The 18,715-nt window shown below is 36.3% G+C and overlaps 1 protein-coding gene across 1 annotated transcript; it reads right to left on the bottom strand.

Annotated features, from left to right (window-relative positions):
• Positions 1–4,889: 4,889 nt before the first annotated feature.
• On the bottom strand, positions 4,890–18,015 carry LOC103723610 (elongation factor Tu, mitochondrial-like). Its single transcript, XM_008814572.5, has 12 exons — positions 17,665–18,015; positions 15,794–15,869; positions 15,514–15,606; positions 15,325–15,399; positions 14,089–14,193; positions 13,863–13,953; positions 13,556–13,761; positions 11,800–11,883; positions 9,329–9,394; positions 9,196–9,258; positions 6,436–6,676; positions 4,890–5,289 (listed from the first exon to the last, which is right to left on the bottom strand). The coding sequence occupies exons 1-12, from the start codon at positions 17,871–17,873 to the stop codon at positions 5,219–5,221; spliced, it is 1,380 nt and encodes a 459-aa protein (XP_008812794.2). The 5' UTR covers positions 17,874–18,015; the 3' UTR covers positions 4,890–5,218.
• Positions 18,016–18,715: the final 700 nt, after the last annotated feature.

Raw genomic sequence — 18,715 nt, 5'->3', positions numbered from 1 at the left:
TTCGATTTTTGAATTTTTTGATTGGAAGGGACCGTTGGATTTGCGTATCTCAACCGACGGCTGAGATTTAGTATTCGTTGATTCAGTTCCAGAAAGCCTGCGTCTTTCCTTTTTCCTCTCTTTTCCGAGTGTTGTAATAATCTTTACAAACATACCAGTAAAACGAAATTGGAGAGCATTCTTTTTAAAATCATTTTTTTTAAAAAAAATCCTTATACAGAATTGAAGACCGCGAGTAGATCTTTGATTTAAGTAAGATTTTTGGATAAGAAAAGTGAGTTTTAATTTTTTAAATTTATGGAGAAAGGCTAACGAAATTTTTTGGAATAAATACAAGAAATGAAGAAGACAACCTTGAACAGCATTTTTTAGCAGGGGCCGTAAATTACATGAGGATATAGCATAATAATATTACTGGAAAGAGGAAAGAAGTTTTTTTATTTTTTTTAACTTTATCTGAGAGAAAAAAAATTTCTTTTCTGATCCTTTCACTTTGCCCCTTTTTCTTCCATGCTAAAGCTGTAACCCTCCTAGATCACATCTCCTTCATTAGATAACATATATCTTTAAAAAATTTGTATTATGCCCTTGAGCTTCAAGAAAATAAATATTTCCTAACATATTTCAATTTTTTATTTTTTTTAAGGTAACTATTTTTAAATAGGAAAGGTTGTGCTTCCAATTTTCAAATAAAAATGTCTCTTACCAGAATATGGGTAAAAGAGAGGAAGCGAGATGAGAATACATAGATATATAAAATAAAATATAAAGAAAAAAAATATAAGAAAGGGAGAGAGAAAGAACGCCTCATGACCCCCTTCTCTCTTACTATCCACGACCACCATTATCGACCTTCATCACCACTTATTGTCATCGATCTCTACCACCATACCAACATCATTGCTCTCCACCACTGCCTCACTATCAGCAAGAATCTCTACCATCACTCATTACCACCATTGTTGATCTCCACCAAAAATTATCGAAAGATTTGTATCACAACTCATCATCATCAACTATCATCATTGTCAATCTCTACTACTATCCACAATTCTTGAAAATCTTTATTATAGCTTATCACCACTATCATCACCGTAGGAGCGGCTCAATGTTTTTAGGAGCCTAAGGCCATTTTGTCTTTAAGGCTTTCCCTGCAGTGGGCTGGCTTAAGGTGAACTCACAGGGGGCCTTTATTCTTTCCATTTTGTTTTTGAGGCCTTTCTTGTGGTGGGACTTCTTTGGGCCGGGGCCTTAGGCAATCGCCTCAGTCGCCCAAGGATTGGGCCGGCCCTAATCACCGTCCACCATTGTTGAAAATTTGTACCACAATTGCCAACAATCTTCACCACTACCAACCACCTCTAATAATTTCCAACATCATCCACCAACATCAACGCTCTCCATTAGAATCTATCATTACCTAAATCAACCACTGCCTACAACTGTATACAATGGTGGTGGACCATCCATTGCCATCCACCACTATTTTATCAATCTCCACCAGTACCTACCATTTTCAAAGAACTCTATCCTCGTCCGCTATCATAGATGCTGCTATTTGCCGCCGTCCACCACCATCAATGATTTTCATTGCTAATCAACATTGTCACTAATCTTCACCTGCCCACTACCATTGACTCTTCACTACCCACCACCGCCTACCACTATCCACCACCACCAGCAATCTTCACCACTTGCAACTATCCATGGTGGTGGTGGAGACTACTAATGCGCATGTTTTAAAATGGCAATACACATATTGGATGATAGCTGGTGCACACATTCCAAATTGATGATGCATATATCTTAAAAAGCTGATGCTCTGGAATTTGATGTACACCTTTTAAGAAGGCGATACACATATTATAAACAATTCATATACTTCAAATGGATGATAACATGCTCAATTACTAGCCATATATTTTAGATATATAATACAACCTTTTGAAATAAGTGATGCACTCATTGAACTAATAGCTGATTAGTGCCTTATAAGTTTTAAAAAGTTAGATTTAAATATTTTAAACAATTGATACATGTGACTTACAAAAACACTCATTAGATAATAGCTAATGCATATATTTCAAATTGGTAAGAGATCTTAAATAGCCGATGCACATGTTTTAAAAGTAAATGCACAAATTATTAGTTATTCATGTATATTTTGAATAGATGATCTCCACATGCTCAATTATTGGTGCACACGTTTTAAACATGCAATGCATATATTTTAAATGGTCATGCACTCCTTGGATGGCAATTGATGCGAACATATTTTAAATATCTAATACCCATTCAAAAAAATAGTTTAGACATTATAAATTGTTGATGTGAATTGTTAAAATAGGTGGTTTACACATGCCTAATCGTTGGTTCACATACTCCAATAAAAGATGATATCATTTGCACAATCTTAAATATAACAAACAAATCTTATAGTAAAATTAAGCATGTGTGGAATATGCACCGTACCTTATGTATGTGAATCGTTTTCTTATAATACTAGCAACATATTTTTGTGCATTAGTTACTTAACATATTTGCATCACCTTTTTTTAATTTGTGCACCAATGACCTCCACCACCAATGTCCATACTCGTGGAGAGTGGTGGAGATTGTTAATATTCATGGGTAATGCCGAAAATTGGTGATAGTGAGGGGTAGTAAAGATTATTGATGGTGGTGGAGATTATAGATATGCATAATGGTGGAGATTGTTGATGATGGTGGGTAGTTATGAAAATTATCGAAGATGATAGGTGATAGAAGAGTTTATTGATAGTGGTAGATAGTGGTGGAGATCATTGGAGGTGGTGCATTGTGGATAAAGTTCATCAAAAATTACAATGATGGCAAAGATCGTTGGTGTGGTAGGTGGTAATAAAGATCGTTAGTGATGGTAGTGTAGTGGGTGGTAACGGAGATTGTCGTTAGTAATGGATGGTTAGTAATAATGGAGATCATCAGCGGTAATTGGTCGTGAGTAGTGCTAGAAATTATTGATAGTGGTAGGTGGTGGTGGAAATCGTCGATAATAGTAGAGATCATCAAAGATGATGGGTGATGGTGGTGCAGATCGTCAACAGTAGTTAGCCGAGGTAAAAATTGTCAAAGGAGGTAGGCAATGGCTGGTGAGAAACATCCTAAGCTATGGTCGACAATAGTACAGAGATCAACAACAGTAGTTAGCAAAGGTAAAAATTGTTGGAGGTGGTAGGCAATGGCTGGTGAGAAACATCCTGAGGAGCCCTAGGTCAACTTTGATAGATGTGTGCTTAATGGTGGCAGAGGCGGTGCAGGCTTCGTTATCAGAGGCTTGAACTTGAGGGTGGTTGCTACTGGCGGGTGCTAGATCTTCGACACCTCTGTTTCGGAGGTGGAGTTGAGATCGGCGTGGGTTGGTTTGGGTTATGCACGGCGTATTCTGCGGGCTAGAGCAGTGTTGCTGGAGGGTGACTTAGCCACAGTGATCGGTTGGATCAATGGGGCACCATTGGTCGTGGATGGGCGCCACCCTCTGCTTTGGAACATCCGGCCCATGGTGAGAGGCGATGTGTTCCAGGCCAGGCACATTTACAGAGAGGCTAATGGGCCTCGAATTAGGTGGTCTCGTATGTGGCCGATCACTCCGAAGGGATTCTGTGGGTCGAATAAAGAGAGCTGTCTAGAGCACTCCATGATATGTTGTTTTTTGAATTTTTTGGATGTATCCATACTAGAAGGATATGAGTTATCCACTATAGCAAAAAAAAAAAAAAAAAATCTAGCGCAATGGTGGAAGAGATTGGAGATAGGAGGGGAGTGTTGGAAATTGATGACTATGGTGGTGAACAATAATTAATATCAACAACGATGGGGATGGTTGACGGTGGTTGGGGAGAGAGAGAAGAAGATCGAGAGATTCTCCTTCTCTCTTCCTTTCTTATCTTTTAAGATATATTTTTTTAAATTTTCTCATGCACACTGCATATTATCATGCCATCTCCTCTTACCGACACATATTTTTCTTTTGCATTTTTCCTTATCATCTCATTCCTTCTTTTTATATCCGCATTTTAAGATGATGTGGCGAGGGATATTTCGGTTTGCAAAAAAAGGATTGGCTGCTCCTGCAAAACCCAAAAGAAAAGAAAAGATCACTCTTGTAGAAAGGACAACTGAAGTCGCCATTTTTGAAAGCGCCCATCACAAGAGTGGTTGAAGCAGTTAACATGATTGGTACTCCATAAACATGCCCATTAGATGAGCAAATGATTGGCTCACAAAGGCATTGAGCCACACACGAGAAAATTGTCATTCTAAGCATCATATATTTGCACCTGGAAATTCACTACATGCAGCTCTTTATGGCAATCTCATTATTCCTAGGCTGCAGCGTGCAAGTTTTCTAGGGTTTTGGATCAATGTGGAAGTATTTGTTTTAAGGGCGCCTGGGCCGAAAGTCCAAACCATAGCACTCTAGGCCATTTTGGGTGGCTGAGTTTTGAGTATCATTTCAAGTTGGCCATGAAATGGATATTCAGTCAACTCAACACATATCAGCTCTTGAAGTTAGCAGAGCCATTATCTTCTCATGCAGGATTCCTTCCAAAATTCCATATTAAGGTAGTTAGGTTCAAACCAACCAGTCTTTTGGCAATCTTATTATCAACAAAATTAACCATGGGTGTGTAAATGGACCGATCAATTCATAAGTTTATCATAATACTCATTATTAATCAAAGTTTGGACAGAATAAAATAGGCAAAACTGAAAACAAACAACCTATACTTACAAACATGCTTCTGGTACTGGTATGTTCTATGGATAATCTTACTCGCACCAGCATAAACTAGCTGCAGAAACAAATCGATGTGTTTGAAGGTCTGAAACGAACCCACCATTGATCATAAGTCAATGTAGAATGTGACTTCATCATTTCAAATTTCAATGAAGGCAGCTTCTGGGAACATCATTGAGCATGAAGGTGATCATTATGATACAATTAGGCAAAGACGTATCAGAAACCATGTTAAATATGTGGGATTCCACAAAATTTGAGCTGCTAGCTATATTTCATTTCCCCAAGGCTTTTCAATGAATACTCTGGAAAAGGAAATAAAACAAACGAGAGAATCATTTGCCATGCTGCATGTTACTGTTTAAGTGTCAGTTCTATTCCTATAAACCTTTTTTTTTTTCGAAGCAGCAGCAGACTAACTAGAGCTGGGAGGAAAATTCAGCTGATCACTTTAGAAACAACTCCTGCACCAACAGTCCTTCCCCCTTCCCGCAAAGCAAATCTTTGTCCTGTCCAGAACCAGAGAAGTTTAAATATTCATGCCCATATTTTTCGAATTATACATATATTCTTGCTTTTATGATGATCATGGCCTAGAGCAGTGGTGTTGAATACTGAAGCAATGTAACTGAAATGAAACTTCTTCAACAGGAAAGCAGGAAAAGAAAAGGATGACTTATCAGCAGTGCAAGAGCAGCAGTAGAAAGAGAGACATTTTCCCACAGAAAAAGGATTTGAGCATGCTCATTGTACATGTAAATATATAGAATCGTAAATAACCAAAATGAGTTACCACGGCCGAACCCATATAGTTCGACAAGTTTAGATGGCTAGTATCACAGTTACATGGACAACAAGAATAATAAGAATACAACATAAGTCTAAAAGCTTTAAAATAAAAGAAAACAGAAAACAGTAGAAGAAAACAATGAATAAAATTGAAAAATGATTTCTGGTTAACTAAAGCAGATGTCTGCCGATGGTCCAAAAATAAATCTAAACATTGTTCCATAGGGCCACAAAAGAAAATCAGAAAATCATTAAAAGGTTAAACATATCTGATCATAAAGCATGACTTCCTAGGCTTTTTTCAAGGAAGATAAGCTTCTTAAAGCATAGGTAGATGCGCCATATGAAGAAATTAAATAGCTGCAGCCAATGCACAATAAATTTGTATAATGTAAACCACTTAATTGCATATTATAGTGGAGCGGAACACCAAGCATGTATAGACTATTGACTTCTACCTAAAAATCTTGGACAAAATAAACTTGAGAGAATACCAAAAGACTACACCAGCAAAGTTCTCCAGCAGAATTTGTAGATTGCAATAGCAAAGTTCTACTCCAGCAAAGTGCACATAGAAAATGTGGAGCATTGATGTCAAGCAGCTGGTCTGAAAAGGCAGAGAGTACTAGGGAGTCCCAAAAGGTTGGGACAGCCTTTGTTGGTTATATTTAGCATCCTAATCATGGATGTCTTAATTAGTTATTAACTTATTATTTGTTCCCTTGTAGATATTAAACTATTCTCTTTAAGCAACAAATGGATATGTAAAATTTGAAAGATGTTGGACCAAGGTTCATAACAAATATTCTAATATTCAGGTGGCATTGTTAGTGATTTCACAACCACTCTAAACCTGTATTCATTACCTGGTTCAAGTGGAACAGGTGATATCAATTCAAATGTTGCAGTCACGTTATCACCAGGCATCACCATCTTTACATTTTCTGGGAGTTCTACCTTCCCAGTGACATCAGCAGTTCTCATGTAGAATTGAGGGCTGTAGTTTGAAAAAAAGGCAGTGTGGCGACCACCTTCATCCTTTGTTAGCACATATATCTCCGCTTCAAACTTCTTATATGTCTTTACAGAACCAGGCTTGCAAATTACCTACAATCATTAAATAAGCATAAATATAAAATCACATGGGAAAATAAAAAGACCTATGTTTATAATTATACAAGAGGAACCTCCAACCTAGGAAGAACAAATATAAAATTGCATGCCCTCTCAATATCTCATACATATTGGATACAAAATTATTGACATTTGTTGTATACAGCTAGGATACATATCGGATACTTATTCTAAGCATCCATTCTTCTTCTTCTTCTTCTTGAAAAAAAATATCCTTTGAATACTTCTGAGATATGCCCAACATGATTTCCTATCATACCGACCCCGTACTGGTACCATGCTAGAATAGTGTTGGTACACCTGGTACATGGTTCTGTTTGGCATACCGAGACTCGATATGCTCCTTGTACCGAGCTTTGGTTAGGTACTGGTACACTTGGTATGGCGTTGTATGCATTGATACGGCGAACCTTATCTAGCATACATGTTCAATACCTCAAGGGATGAGGGAGAAGGCTTTCTTTTTTCCTTTATTAATGAATGTTGACCATTTAACAATAGATGGTTAGTTAAGAATGCTAACTAGTTCAGTTGGTAAAGCCTCTGTGGATTTGTACCAAGGACCTAGGTTTGTGTCCCCCATTAATCGGCAGGGATTTCTTGTGATACCCAACCCGGCTTAGCTATGGCCGGGCCGACCCAACCGAGCCAGGGCTCGCTTGATAAGGCGGTGCCCATGTTTATCTCGAGACCGAAACAAGGGATTCACCCTTGTTCCGCTCGATACTGCATACCAGAGCCCCCCACTTGCTTCTTTCTCCCTTTCATCGCCTTTCTCTCCCCTCTCTCTCACCCAACATTCTCCCTCCTCCTTTTCTTCTTATTATTATTCTTTTTTTTCTTCTCTCCCTCTTTCTCTCCATGCTCGTCGCCACCGTCCCTTCTCCTCTTCCACCTCGACTCAAGTAAGCCCTACGCTAACTTTTCCTTTCTTCCTTTCTTGTTATTTCTCTATCTTGAAGCCCCTCCTTGTTGTTGCGCAGCCAACTAGGGGATGGCATAGCCATCCCTTGCTCCGCCAAAAGAGGGCTAACTCTCTACCTCTCCTTTTCTCTCTTGGCAACAGGTTGACTCAAGTATAGCTAGTCATGGGCAGGAGTGTGACCGTGAACAATCCAAATGTCGAAAAAGTCAGATCTGATCTGCAGTAATCATATTAGGATAATAATAATAATAATGATGATGATAATGATAATGATAATGATAACAATAATGATAATAATAGCTAAAATAAAGATATTAACAGCAGTAATAGTAGTTAAAGTAAAATTCTGATTAAATGGAATTGCTAATTTAGTAATTTACGATGCTAATTTAATCATTTACGATAAGCTTATCAGAGCTGCTATTTTGGTGGAATACTGCATACATTTGAGATGTCATACTATTGAAGCTTGATGAACATACTGGTATCCTTATTGGGATTGTCATATGGATGCTCGATTATTAATTGTTGAGATATAAATCATTATTTTCTCAGCAGATATATACTTATTAGAGAACTGATATCATTTTCATGCTAGTGTATGTGCTTAGAAATCCTTACCGAGCTGTTAGTTCAGCTTATCCCTTCCAGTTTTTTCAGATTCGTAGAACACCTAGCTAAATGGGGCCGCTTCGGAGCTTTTGGTGAGAAATAGTAATAGTTAGACTTTTGTATTTGATATCGGATGTATATAAACCTTGTATTTTGGATAACTCTAATTTTTGGTAAATAATACAATATTTTGTTTACCTTAATTGCTTATATCTCAGATTATCAGGCCTTGCATATACTCTAGAATTATACTCTAGAAGAATATGCGGTCGTGTCACGTGGCTGACCCAAGTGTGGGGTTTGGGGCATGACATTTGTCCTGTCCTAGTTCTACAAAAAAAAAAAAAAAAAAAGATGGTTCGTTATAGAGCTTGCGATCTTGATGTTCATGTGTAAAGTATGGCTTGTAATCTAAGGTTTTGAGTGGCAACTAAATGGTGCAATTATGTTGATGTTATTGGACAATGCCGTTACAATAACACATTACAATTTTTGGATGCCATATTACATATATATGAAAATATATTTATTTGTATCCTAACCGTACTATATATTTTTTTAAAAAAGAAAAAGATTTGCTGCATCATCTTTTCCATATCATGCCATATCTGCATTACTATATCCATGCTCATGCTTCATAGAACCAACCAAATCAAATGATAAATTCTCCAAAAGTTAGCAAATGATGAATGCCAACAAAAAGAAAACAGCTGCATCTGAAATGGGGGCACATGAAGAGAAAAATCATATTGGGGTTTAATGTTCAAATCTTCCGGCTATCACTCACTTCCACTTGTAGTGAAAGAACTTGAAATTGAAGAGAATTACATTAAAAGAAAACCTAATATTAGCTAAATTATTCTTTAGTGTTGGAAGACCGATAAACTAATCACTAATACAAAAGCCATCAGGAGCCCAAACAAGAATTGATGACTGCAAGATTCAGATTCCTCACCTGCCCTCGTTGCACATCTCCACGTTTCAAACCACGTAGTAAGAGGCCAACATTGTCACCAGCCTACAGGAAAAAAACCTAGCTATTCATTTAGGCAATTTGGATAAAAGAAAAGACTAAATTGTCTACCTACCTGTCCACGGTCCAAGATCTTCTTGAACATCTCAACACCAGTAACGGTAGTCTTCAGTGGTCCACCCTATCATAAGGATATATGAGAAAAATATAATCATTTTTCCACTATTGCCCATAAACGAAAAGAAGAAGAAGAAGAAGACGAAGAAAAGGAAAAAAATGGCATGCTTCATGTTCTCTTATGAAATATTATGTTTCAAAATCATCACTAAGAAGCTCTGTAGAAATCAGTATATTTCACAAATTGTAATATGAACAATTCCTATTTCACCAATTTAAGGATAGATTTAGGTTCAGTTCCTAACAACATAAGAGCCAATAGAATTCCATTTTCAATTAGATAATACTATAAAAACAACTGTGGATCTTTCCATTTTATACATATATTTGAGAAGAAACAAAACCATTCAACTATCTTTAGAAAAGCAGTGGGCATAGTCAAGATGCACCATTTCATGAAATTTACCCTTTCTCAAACAATAATAAAAAATGAAAAAATGTGAGAATGGAACAAACTAAAGCATATTTATGTTGCATTTCCATTCGTGATATCAGAATGTGCAAAAATATGACACAGCATATTCGAGATGTCAACAAACATTTTAAAGAAAAAATATTTGAAGTTGCCAGTGCTTCTCATCTTCTGGACATACTAATCAATCCTTTTGATGACTGCAACTGAGTTAATATATTTCAATGATTTCTTTCTGTGCTCATAATTATTAGTGACTATTTGCACAAGAAACAAATATTTTTGGACTCCCTACTTAATATGTCCATCAATGATTTGAATGCCTTGAATAGCATAATTCTTGCCTGCATTTACAGTTTTATCAACTTTCAACCAATTTCCAAAGCTCTCTTGTCTAAGTTCTTCAATAAACCATGATTTACCTATTCTTCTAAAACATCACGCTACAAACACTTCATATTCACTTAGTTCCAGATCTTCACAACCAATCCTTGGTTCAAAGTTTCGAAAGCACACCCTTCTAGAGTTAACTAAAAGGCCATTTACCTGGACCCTAAAATACCTAGACCCGACACTTAAACACGGCTATTGGTATGACACTCAAACACAAGCTTTGTATGAAGAAATTCTTAGATATGGAAAGGATACAACACTTAAAAACCCACAAACACCCGATACAAACCCAAGTCCATATAGAATAGATGAGAGGCAATTTGCAACTTTTGTAAACAATTCATGGCTTTATACAAATAAGTTACGAACTTCTAAGACTATATAATTCATTTATCATTCCTGTTCTTCAGGATATTTCAGGTATTCTTGATTATATTTCTACCAAATTTCATTTTAATCTTCTAAATTTTCTCTCCTCTCCCAATTTTTCTTTTTTTCTCCAAATCATGAACTTTTGCCTTTGATATATTATTTTTAAACCCTAAGATTGTCGCTGCATTGACTCTACTCCACAAGTAAATGATTAACTCCATGTCCAAACTCTAGAGTAAAGCCCAATTTAGGTCAGCCTGGGTTTTAGTCTAGATTTATATTTGCATGACGATTCAGATCAGTTTAAGGTCCCAGATAAAGAACCTCGAGCTGAAACAAATTCGGCTTCCAGATCTCGCCAACAAACACTCACCTCAATCACTTCTCTTTCTTTTTCCTTTTCTTTTCTTTTTTGTTTTTTTTTTTCATTTGCAAAATATGTAACCAAAATGCAAACATGCATACATATGCTTGCTCTAGAAAGGCTTCTAGACAAATGTTGATTTTTGGTTGTGAATGCACGTAGTATGTACATACGGTGTTTTTCACATCCCCAAATATAGTGTGCATCAGCACATACGTGTCATGACTAATAATCTCATTGTTTTGATATAAAGGCAAAGAACACAAGATAAATCATAGTTGTGGCTTTGAATGGCACAATTTGAAACTCTTTTATGCACTGAATCCACTTATAAAATAAGAAAATGACCAAACAAGTGCATGTTATTTAAAGAAGAAAACAAAAGGAAGAACTTGTATGCTGTGTTTGCTTGTAGAGAAAACAGAAAAAAATCATCAAGAAAGATAATGAAACACAATCAAGGAAAGATTATTCTATCATGAGATCATATTAAAGAATATGCTCAAGGGAAAAAGGCATTAATGATGGTATACCAACGATTGTGTTGGAAGTAGTAATGATGGTATCTAATAATATTAGTTCTTTTTATTTCTAAAAATCAAAATAATGGAATTCTTTTGATATGGTAAAAACATAGGTGTAATAGGTTTTTTTCTGCTTTTATTTCATTTTCACTTCTTCCGACAACAAAAGAATGAAAATAGATTCATCTCATTTTTCCTTCTGTTTTTGCTCTTCTTGTAGCCAAACACAATCAAGGATGATTTACTTTTTCCAATATCTGCTGACTTGAATAATGCATATGATAATGAATCATGAGCGCATGCCACAATATGATTAAATATGTAAAGTTTAAGTTTTGTAGTACCTGCGTCAACCCTAGAATCTCAACATCTTCTCCAGTTTTAATTGTACCTTGTTCAACACGGCCAGTTACAACAGTGCCTCGTCCCTGTAAATATTTTAGCCATCAAAAACAAACTGCATCTCAATGACTGGCTAGCTACATTTAAAAGATTTAAAAGAAATGGCAAAGAAGTATCAGTTAGTAAACAATTTCAGAATAAATTTTCAAAGAGATCATTCAAAAGAGGCCATGAAAACTAAATTATCTTCAAGAATTTATTACTCTGATCATGAAATTTAACTGTTAGATATGTAACTAAATAATCATTTAAAAAATTCAGAACTTGTTTCTAGAGCCACGTGTCAGCTACTGTAAGTTGTGAGCTCTTTATGCAACCCTAATATTTTGGATCTCCTGCTATTGTTAATATCATGGGTTTTTTGCATGGATACCCTTCTAAATATTGGATTTTATATGAATATCCTTCCAAAATTAATATTTGTATGTATACCCTCGTAAAACTTTGTTATTGTACAAATGCCCGTAATATAACGGTTGTTCTAACGGTGTTAAGAAAAATCATATTTATATTGATTAAAAATAAAATAAAATTTTAAAATTACGCTATTGTCCCTGTCTTCTTCTTCTGTTATCGGGATCGCGATCTATTTGCATGTCTACCCATTAAAGGTATTTTAATCATTTTAATTTAAAATCGTTAATTTTTTAACATCGTTAAATAGTATGGGTACATATGCAAAATTAAAAATAAAAAAGGATAGAATGGCAAAACAAGTGTTTTACGAAGGTATACATGCAAATATCAATTTTGAAAGGGTATTTATGCAAAATTCGATGCTTAGGAGGGTATTCATACAAAAAACCCTAATATCATTAACTATAACTCTGATGCTGTCAAGTAATTCTTACAGATGGTTTTCTACCTATTAAGTGTTTCTTTCAAGTTTCAACAATTATTAGGAAAGGAAATTCTGAATTGCTTGAAATTTGATGTATATATAAATTTCAGCAATCAACTTGATATAACTTCTTTTCTTCAATTTAGCACTTTGTGTCATGAGTAGGAATTTGGTAGACTGGCATTGATAAAACAAAAAACAGTACAGCTGAGGGGTTATTACCAAACTTAATCAATGAAATATTCAAGAAAGCTACAATGAAGGACCCCAGCAGACGAAGGTTTTCGGGCAAAAGATTCTTTACTTTGTCACAAATGAGATTGTGGAAATCCAACCTGATCAATTTCAGCACACCAATAAAAGACGAGGATATACTAAAGACGAGTTTTCATTGTTTAGCTGATTATGACCAAACTTGACAACAAAACCCATAAAGATATCCGTTAGACAAAAGACATGTAGGACATGAATATTCATAAAGGCATTTAACTTTCTTAAGCAATTGTCATATACCAAATGCTCAAATGCTAAAATAACATCCATTTCATGAACATTCATGGAAATTTTATAAAATTCAACAAACTAATAAATAATTTATGAATGATCTATTTAATCTAAAATAGTTTGGAGAATCTTTTGTCTAATGATAATTGTGCAAATTACTTGTGACTTATTTAATCATTTGGAGAGCATTGTCACAACTAGCAGAAAGATTTGATTCACCAATCATTTTGAACTATCATGTACTCCTAGAAATGACTTTAAAAGATAAATAAAATCCCATAACAGCTAGTCTCAACAATGTATGGCAACTTCTCATTTGGACGTTTAATTGGGATATAGTAACACCAGATCACCTGTATTGAGAAGACATCTTCAATTGGCATAAGGAAAGGCTTCTCAAGCTGGCGTATGGGGTCAGGTATATATTGATCAACTGCATCCATTAATTTTAAAATTGCATTCTTTCCTATTTCTTCAGTATTTCCCTGTAAAGCTGACAAAGCGGAGCCCCGAATGATTGGAATTTCATCCCCAGGGAACTTGTAAAAGTTAAGCAGCTCTGCATAAATAGATAAAAAGGAGCCACTACCAAATTAACCTTATAAAGTCATGAATGGCTAAAACGTTTTGTAAAATCAATATAATCACATGACTACATGCCTCGGAGTTCCATTTCAACAAGTTCTAACAATTCTGGATCATCAACAGCATCAACCTTGTTGAGAAAGCATACAAGCGATGGCACACCCACCTAAATGGCATAAAAGAAATAAGCTAAGTGCAACTAGAAAAATACCAAAGCTGATATTCTGGAACATGCTTTAGATGAATTTTGGTTTATCAAGAAGAACATCGTGAAGAGATGACAACAGAAATGGCTATCCACCTGGCGAGCTAGCAGAATATGTTCCTTTGTTTGTGGCATTGGTCCATCTGGAGCAGATACAACAAGAATACCACCATCCATTTGCGCAGCTCCAGTGATCATGTTCTGTGTTTTTTAACAATAAATCAGGGTTAAAAAGATCAACAAATATCTATATGCCCCCTCAAAAAAATGTAGAATAATGGACTCAAGCAAGATCAAATAAACCTGAACCAATGTTCAGGAACAAGCTCGAGAAAATTTAGATGTAGAGAGTTGCAACATGGGTTCTTGTTTAAGCATTAAATAGATGCCACACATCAAAGATAATAAGAAAATGTGACTCACAAAAAAAGACGGAAAATAATGTCAACAAAAAGATTTATTTGATAGAATTGCTCTCAAAAAATTGAATTTTGCTATATAGATCAGAAGGAAGTGGTCCCTCTTAAGCATCAACATAGTACTTCTGGTGATCTTTAACGTTTTACTTCCTAACTTCAAATACAGATATGAGCACCTTTGTGCCATGTATGCCTGCTTTTGTGTTCATAAATTGATGCTATCAGCCCACATCAACATGAATTATTTTGATTGCATAGCTATTAGGACTTCCAACCTCTTTTAGTGCATAAAACATGAATCCTACCATCTTGGACAACTTCTGCTTTTGCAAAAATGATCTGGAACTCTTTCTTGTGGATGTATTTTATTTCACAATGAGAACTTAAATATCAAATTTATTATCTGAACATGATAACTTCCCCCTTTCTCTAATGAGCAAAAACATTTAAAAACATATCTAAATTCAACTACATTTAAGGTATCCAACTAATAATATAAGTGGATTTGTTCATCACCATTGTCTCTAGCCTCCATTGCCCATGTCCTAGCCATCCCCATCAATAATTTAAAAACTTTAATCTCTAAAAATTCTGGTCCAATCTTTCTTAAAGTATGTTTGTTTGTAACATTTTTTTCAAAGGGAAATATTAATATTCACTAAGCCAAAATTGGCAATAAGTCCTGCCTGCTGCACCCCTGGCAGGATGGAATAGTCAAAATAAAAAATACTCATGTTGATGTCTACCCTTTTACAATTATTAGCAGTCAAAACATGCCTATTTTTTCAAATGTGATGAGTAAGCCAGGTAGTGCCTCATGACTAAGCTAGGTATTGTCTCATGACCACAAGGTTAGTCATTCATTTGATTATGTGATAACATTTTTTCCCAACAGGAAACTTTCTCAACTTACTTTAACATAGTCTGCATGTCCTGGGCAATCAACATGGGCATAGTGCCTCTTAGCAGTCTCATACTCCACATGGGCCTGCATAATGTGTTATTCAAAACTTCGGGAGAAGGCCAAAAAAGAAAAAAATTGATCATGATCTCATATATTACTTAATGAAGAAATAAATCAGAAAAGTAAAAATGCCCAAACCGTTGCAATGGTAATCCCTCTAGCTTTCTCCTCCGGGGCTTTGTCAATCTCATCAAAAGCAACAGCCTTAGCTTTTCCCTCTTCAGCTAACACCTGAAAGAAAAATTGCATGTATGAGTCAATTGTACCTATTTCACATTTCAATCCAAATGTCAATACCAAAAGATCATAAGTTAAGAAATGCAGGAAAATAGCATTATACCTAATAGAAATAACAATTCCAAAATAGAAATACTAATCATTTTACAAGAATTATTAAATTCTTAAAGCAAGGTTCTACCTTGGTGATAGCTGCTGTCAATGTAGTTTTTCCATGGTCAACATGCCCTATAGTGCCCACATTTACATGAGGTTTCCTGAAGCGATAGGAGGCCATAATAAGATTACAGTTGTAGCCATAATAAACAGTCAAACTTAAGTTATTCTTTCCTACATACAGAAATGACTGGAGTATTCAACAAATAGGCTAAGAATTAAAAAGAAAGAACTGATTTCAACAAAAGGTGAGAGAACATAATAGTTAAAGAAAGGGGTGACATTCAACAAGATTAAAATTGAAAACTTGACAACACCAACTTCATGCCCTAAGCAAGAGTTGGTGTCCCTTCTTACACCTCTTCACTTCTCTTGTTTTCATGTATAGCCAACTATTTAAAATCTAACTCCCAAACAAATTTATATTCTTGAGTTTGTTAAAGATGCTTAACATATTAATAAGTGCAAAATGAAGTGACAGCATTCTGAACAAGAATTGAGTATTCCACTATTAAAATCAGAATAAACATCCTTTAAAAGGAGAAAAAATGATAGCTAAAAAATCAAACTAAACCTCCTTTAAAAGGATAAAAAAATGAGAGCTAAAACAACAAGATGCTACTGTTACCTTTTAAGGAATATAAAATACTGAACCCAACAACATTGGCATATGCATCAGTCGAATGGGAAAAACACACTCCAACTACTTCACGGTTCTGAAAAGAGATAAGGAAAGCTTGCTTCATGCTGGTTGATGACCTCTCAGTGCTGTGTTTGCTTGCCCACTACCAGATATGATCATATAGGTAGCCATATAATTATAACCCTTCACATGGGCTTGAAAGGAAGTTCACTCTTAGAAAGATCAACTTGTGGCTCTTGTAATTTTTAGAAACATCAACAATCGAAGAGCATAACTGATATTGGCTTCATATTTAAAACCTATTCAGAGACTAAGGCAAGGGAGCTTGTTTGAGCTTGATGTATGTAGATGCATTCACACTATACTCCTATAGCCACAAAATTTTTTTATCAGCAACTCTGTCAGCCATAAACATTTGAAGTATAAATCACATCTTATTGTTAGGCCCTGTAAAAGAGCTGCACTTAAAAAAATTGATGGGCATGTCCAGGTGATATTGGCCGGACAAGATAGATATTAGGGTGCACCATCTCCTTTCAGTGCCAATAGCATGGCTAGATCTAGAACTTCAGGTAATTTATCAATTGATGTGTGCAACTCACATAAGAAGTCCATTTATCCTTCAAGATCATGATAATAAATGAGTCGTTATGGTTCTAATAGCAATTGCAAATGACAAGACATGACAGGAGTTTGGGGTCCAATGTGTCATAACTAGATTTATATATGGAAAATGAAGAGTAAGTTCGGAGCAATTAAAAAATATTTGTTATAGGTGTGTAGCAATCAGCATCATATTAGAAATATATGTGTCTTCTAGCATTTTTTTTTTTCTCAGAAAGATTCTGCATTCATATTTGCTCCAATCGAAAACTCCAGGTACCACAAGCAAGCAGCATGTTCTCCTTTGACATTCACAGACATGTCTAGGAGTTAGAATCGCTTGATCAGTCCAATGCCTTTAATGAGTTCAAAACCCCACTACTGATCACAGCCCTGCCGGCCCATGGCAAGTAGTGCACTAGCCGGTGCAACTGACCACCTTGATCATTTCAATGCCCCACAGATTGGATTTTTCTAAAACAACAACGATCGAAATATTTTGAAAACACTCCAAATCTCTCAAACGCTGAAAATTCCAGCCAAGAAACAAACTTTATGCCATTAAAAAAAAAAAAAATCTAAGACATAAAGCAGCGCAGAAATAGTTCATCAAAGATCATAAAAGTCCAACCAACTCATTAGCAACTTACGTTCGAGTGAAGGTGGCCATGGACCTCCTCGGCCAGAGCTCCGTGTCCAGACGGCTCGCCCCATTGGAGCCCAGCGAGGAGTGCGGCTCCCGGAAGGACAAAGGACCCAAGATCGCCCCGCGGAAGCATGAGTAGTACGGAGGGGAGGCGGAGGATAAGCCGAGGAGGCGCCTGGAATTAGGGTTTCTGAGAGCGGCGGAGACGGCCATGGAAGAAGAGGAGAAGGGAAAGTAGACGCCGCCGGTGAGAGAAGGGAGGTATTGGGTTTTAGGCCAGGGACTCGGAGGTGTTCACGCGAACGGGGATGCGGTCCGGCAGCGCCGGTTGGCCGGTTCGGTCTATTGGATCGGCAGACCGGCCTGAACCTCGGGTTGAGGGTATATCCGGGCCTAACCTAATGGATTGGGTCGGGCCGGATCAAATCCTAGAATTAAGACGGCAATGTCGCCCACAACCGGGCCGGCCCATCCTTATTTTTGGGCATCAAGTTTGTTGTCCGAGTCCAGGTTGATAGCAATATTAGGGCTGTCACTCTAATCCTCAAAGCCGTGGTACATGACCCAGTCCTGATGCGAACCCAATCCTGATCAGTTGATGAATGGGCACGGTTTGGGTCCAAAATTAGACTGATTGAAGGACAGAGGTTCATGCGAAAGAAGGATTCACCTTCTATCGCACGAGTCCACCATTGGATCTCGCAATGGCCACTTCGAGCGAGACCTATGTAAGTGGATGAATGAAGCTGTTGGAGTGCTTTGAGATTTGTGGAGGTATTATCTAATGGTTGATGTCATGAAAAAATACCAATTATTCTTCGCAAAGAAGATACAACTCAAACCCCTGATTGAAAATGTCCGATCAAGTGGGGGGATTTTAGACCCAATCCGACATGGTCCCAATTAATTACTTGGTGTATTTGTATACATATATGATACTAGTAAATGAACATGAAATATACACAAAAAATTATATTATATATGTTAGCCATTTGAATTATATATGGAGGTTTTTAATTTGGACCTGATGCATTTATTATTTTTAAATTTATATT

Source organism: Phoenix dactylifera, chromosome 17, assembly GCF_051530095.1.
Source record: "Phoenix dactylifera cultivar Ajwa chromosome 17, Ajwa_hap1_PhDact_Kaust_v1.1, whole genome shotgun sequence".
Taxonomy (NCBI): domain Eukaryota; kingdom Viridiplantae; phylum Streptophyta; class Magnoliopsida; order Arecales; family Arecaceae; genus Phoenix; species Phoenix dactylifera.
This window is presented reverse-complemented; position numbering and strand designations above follow the sequence as displayed.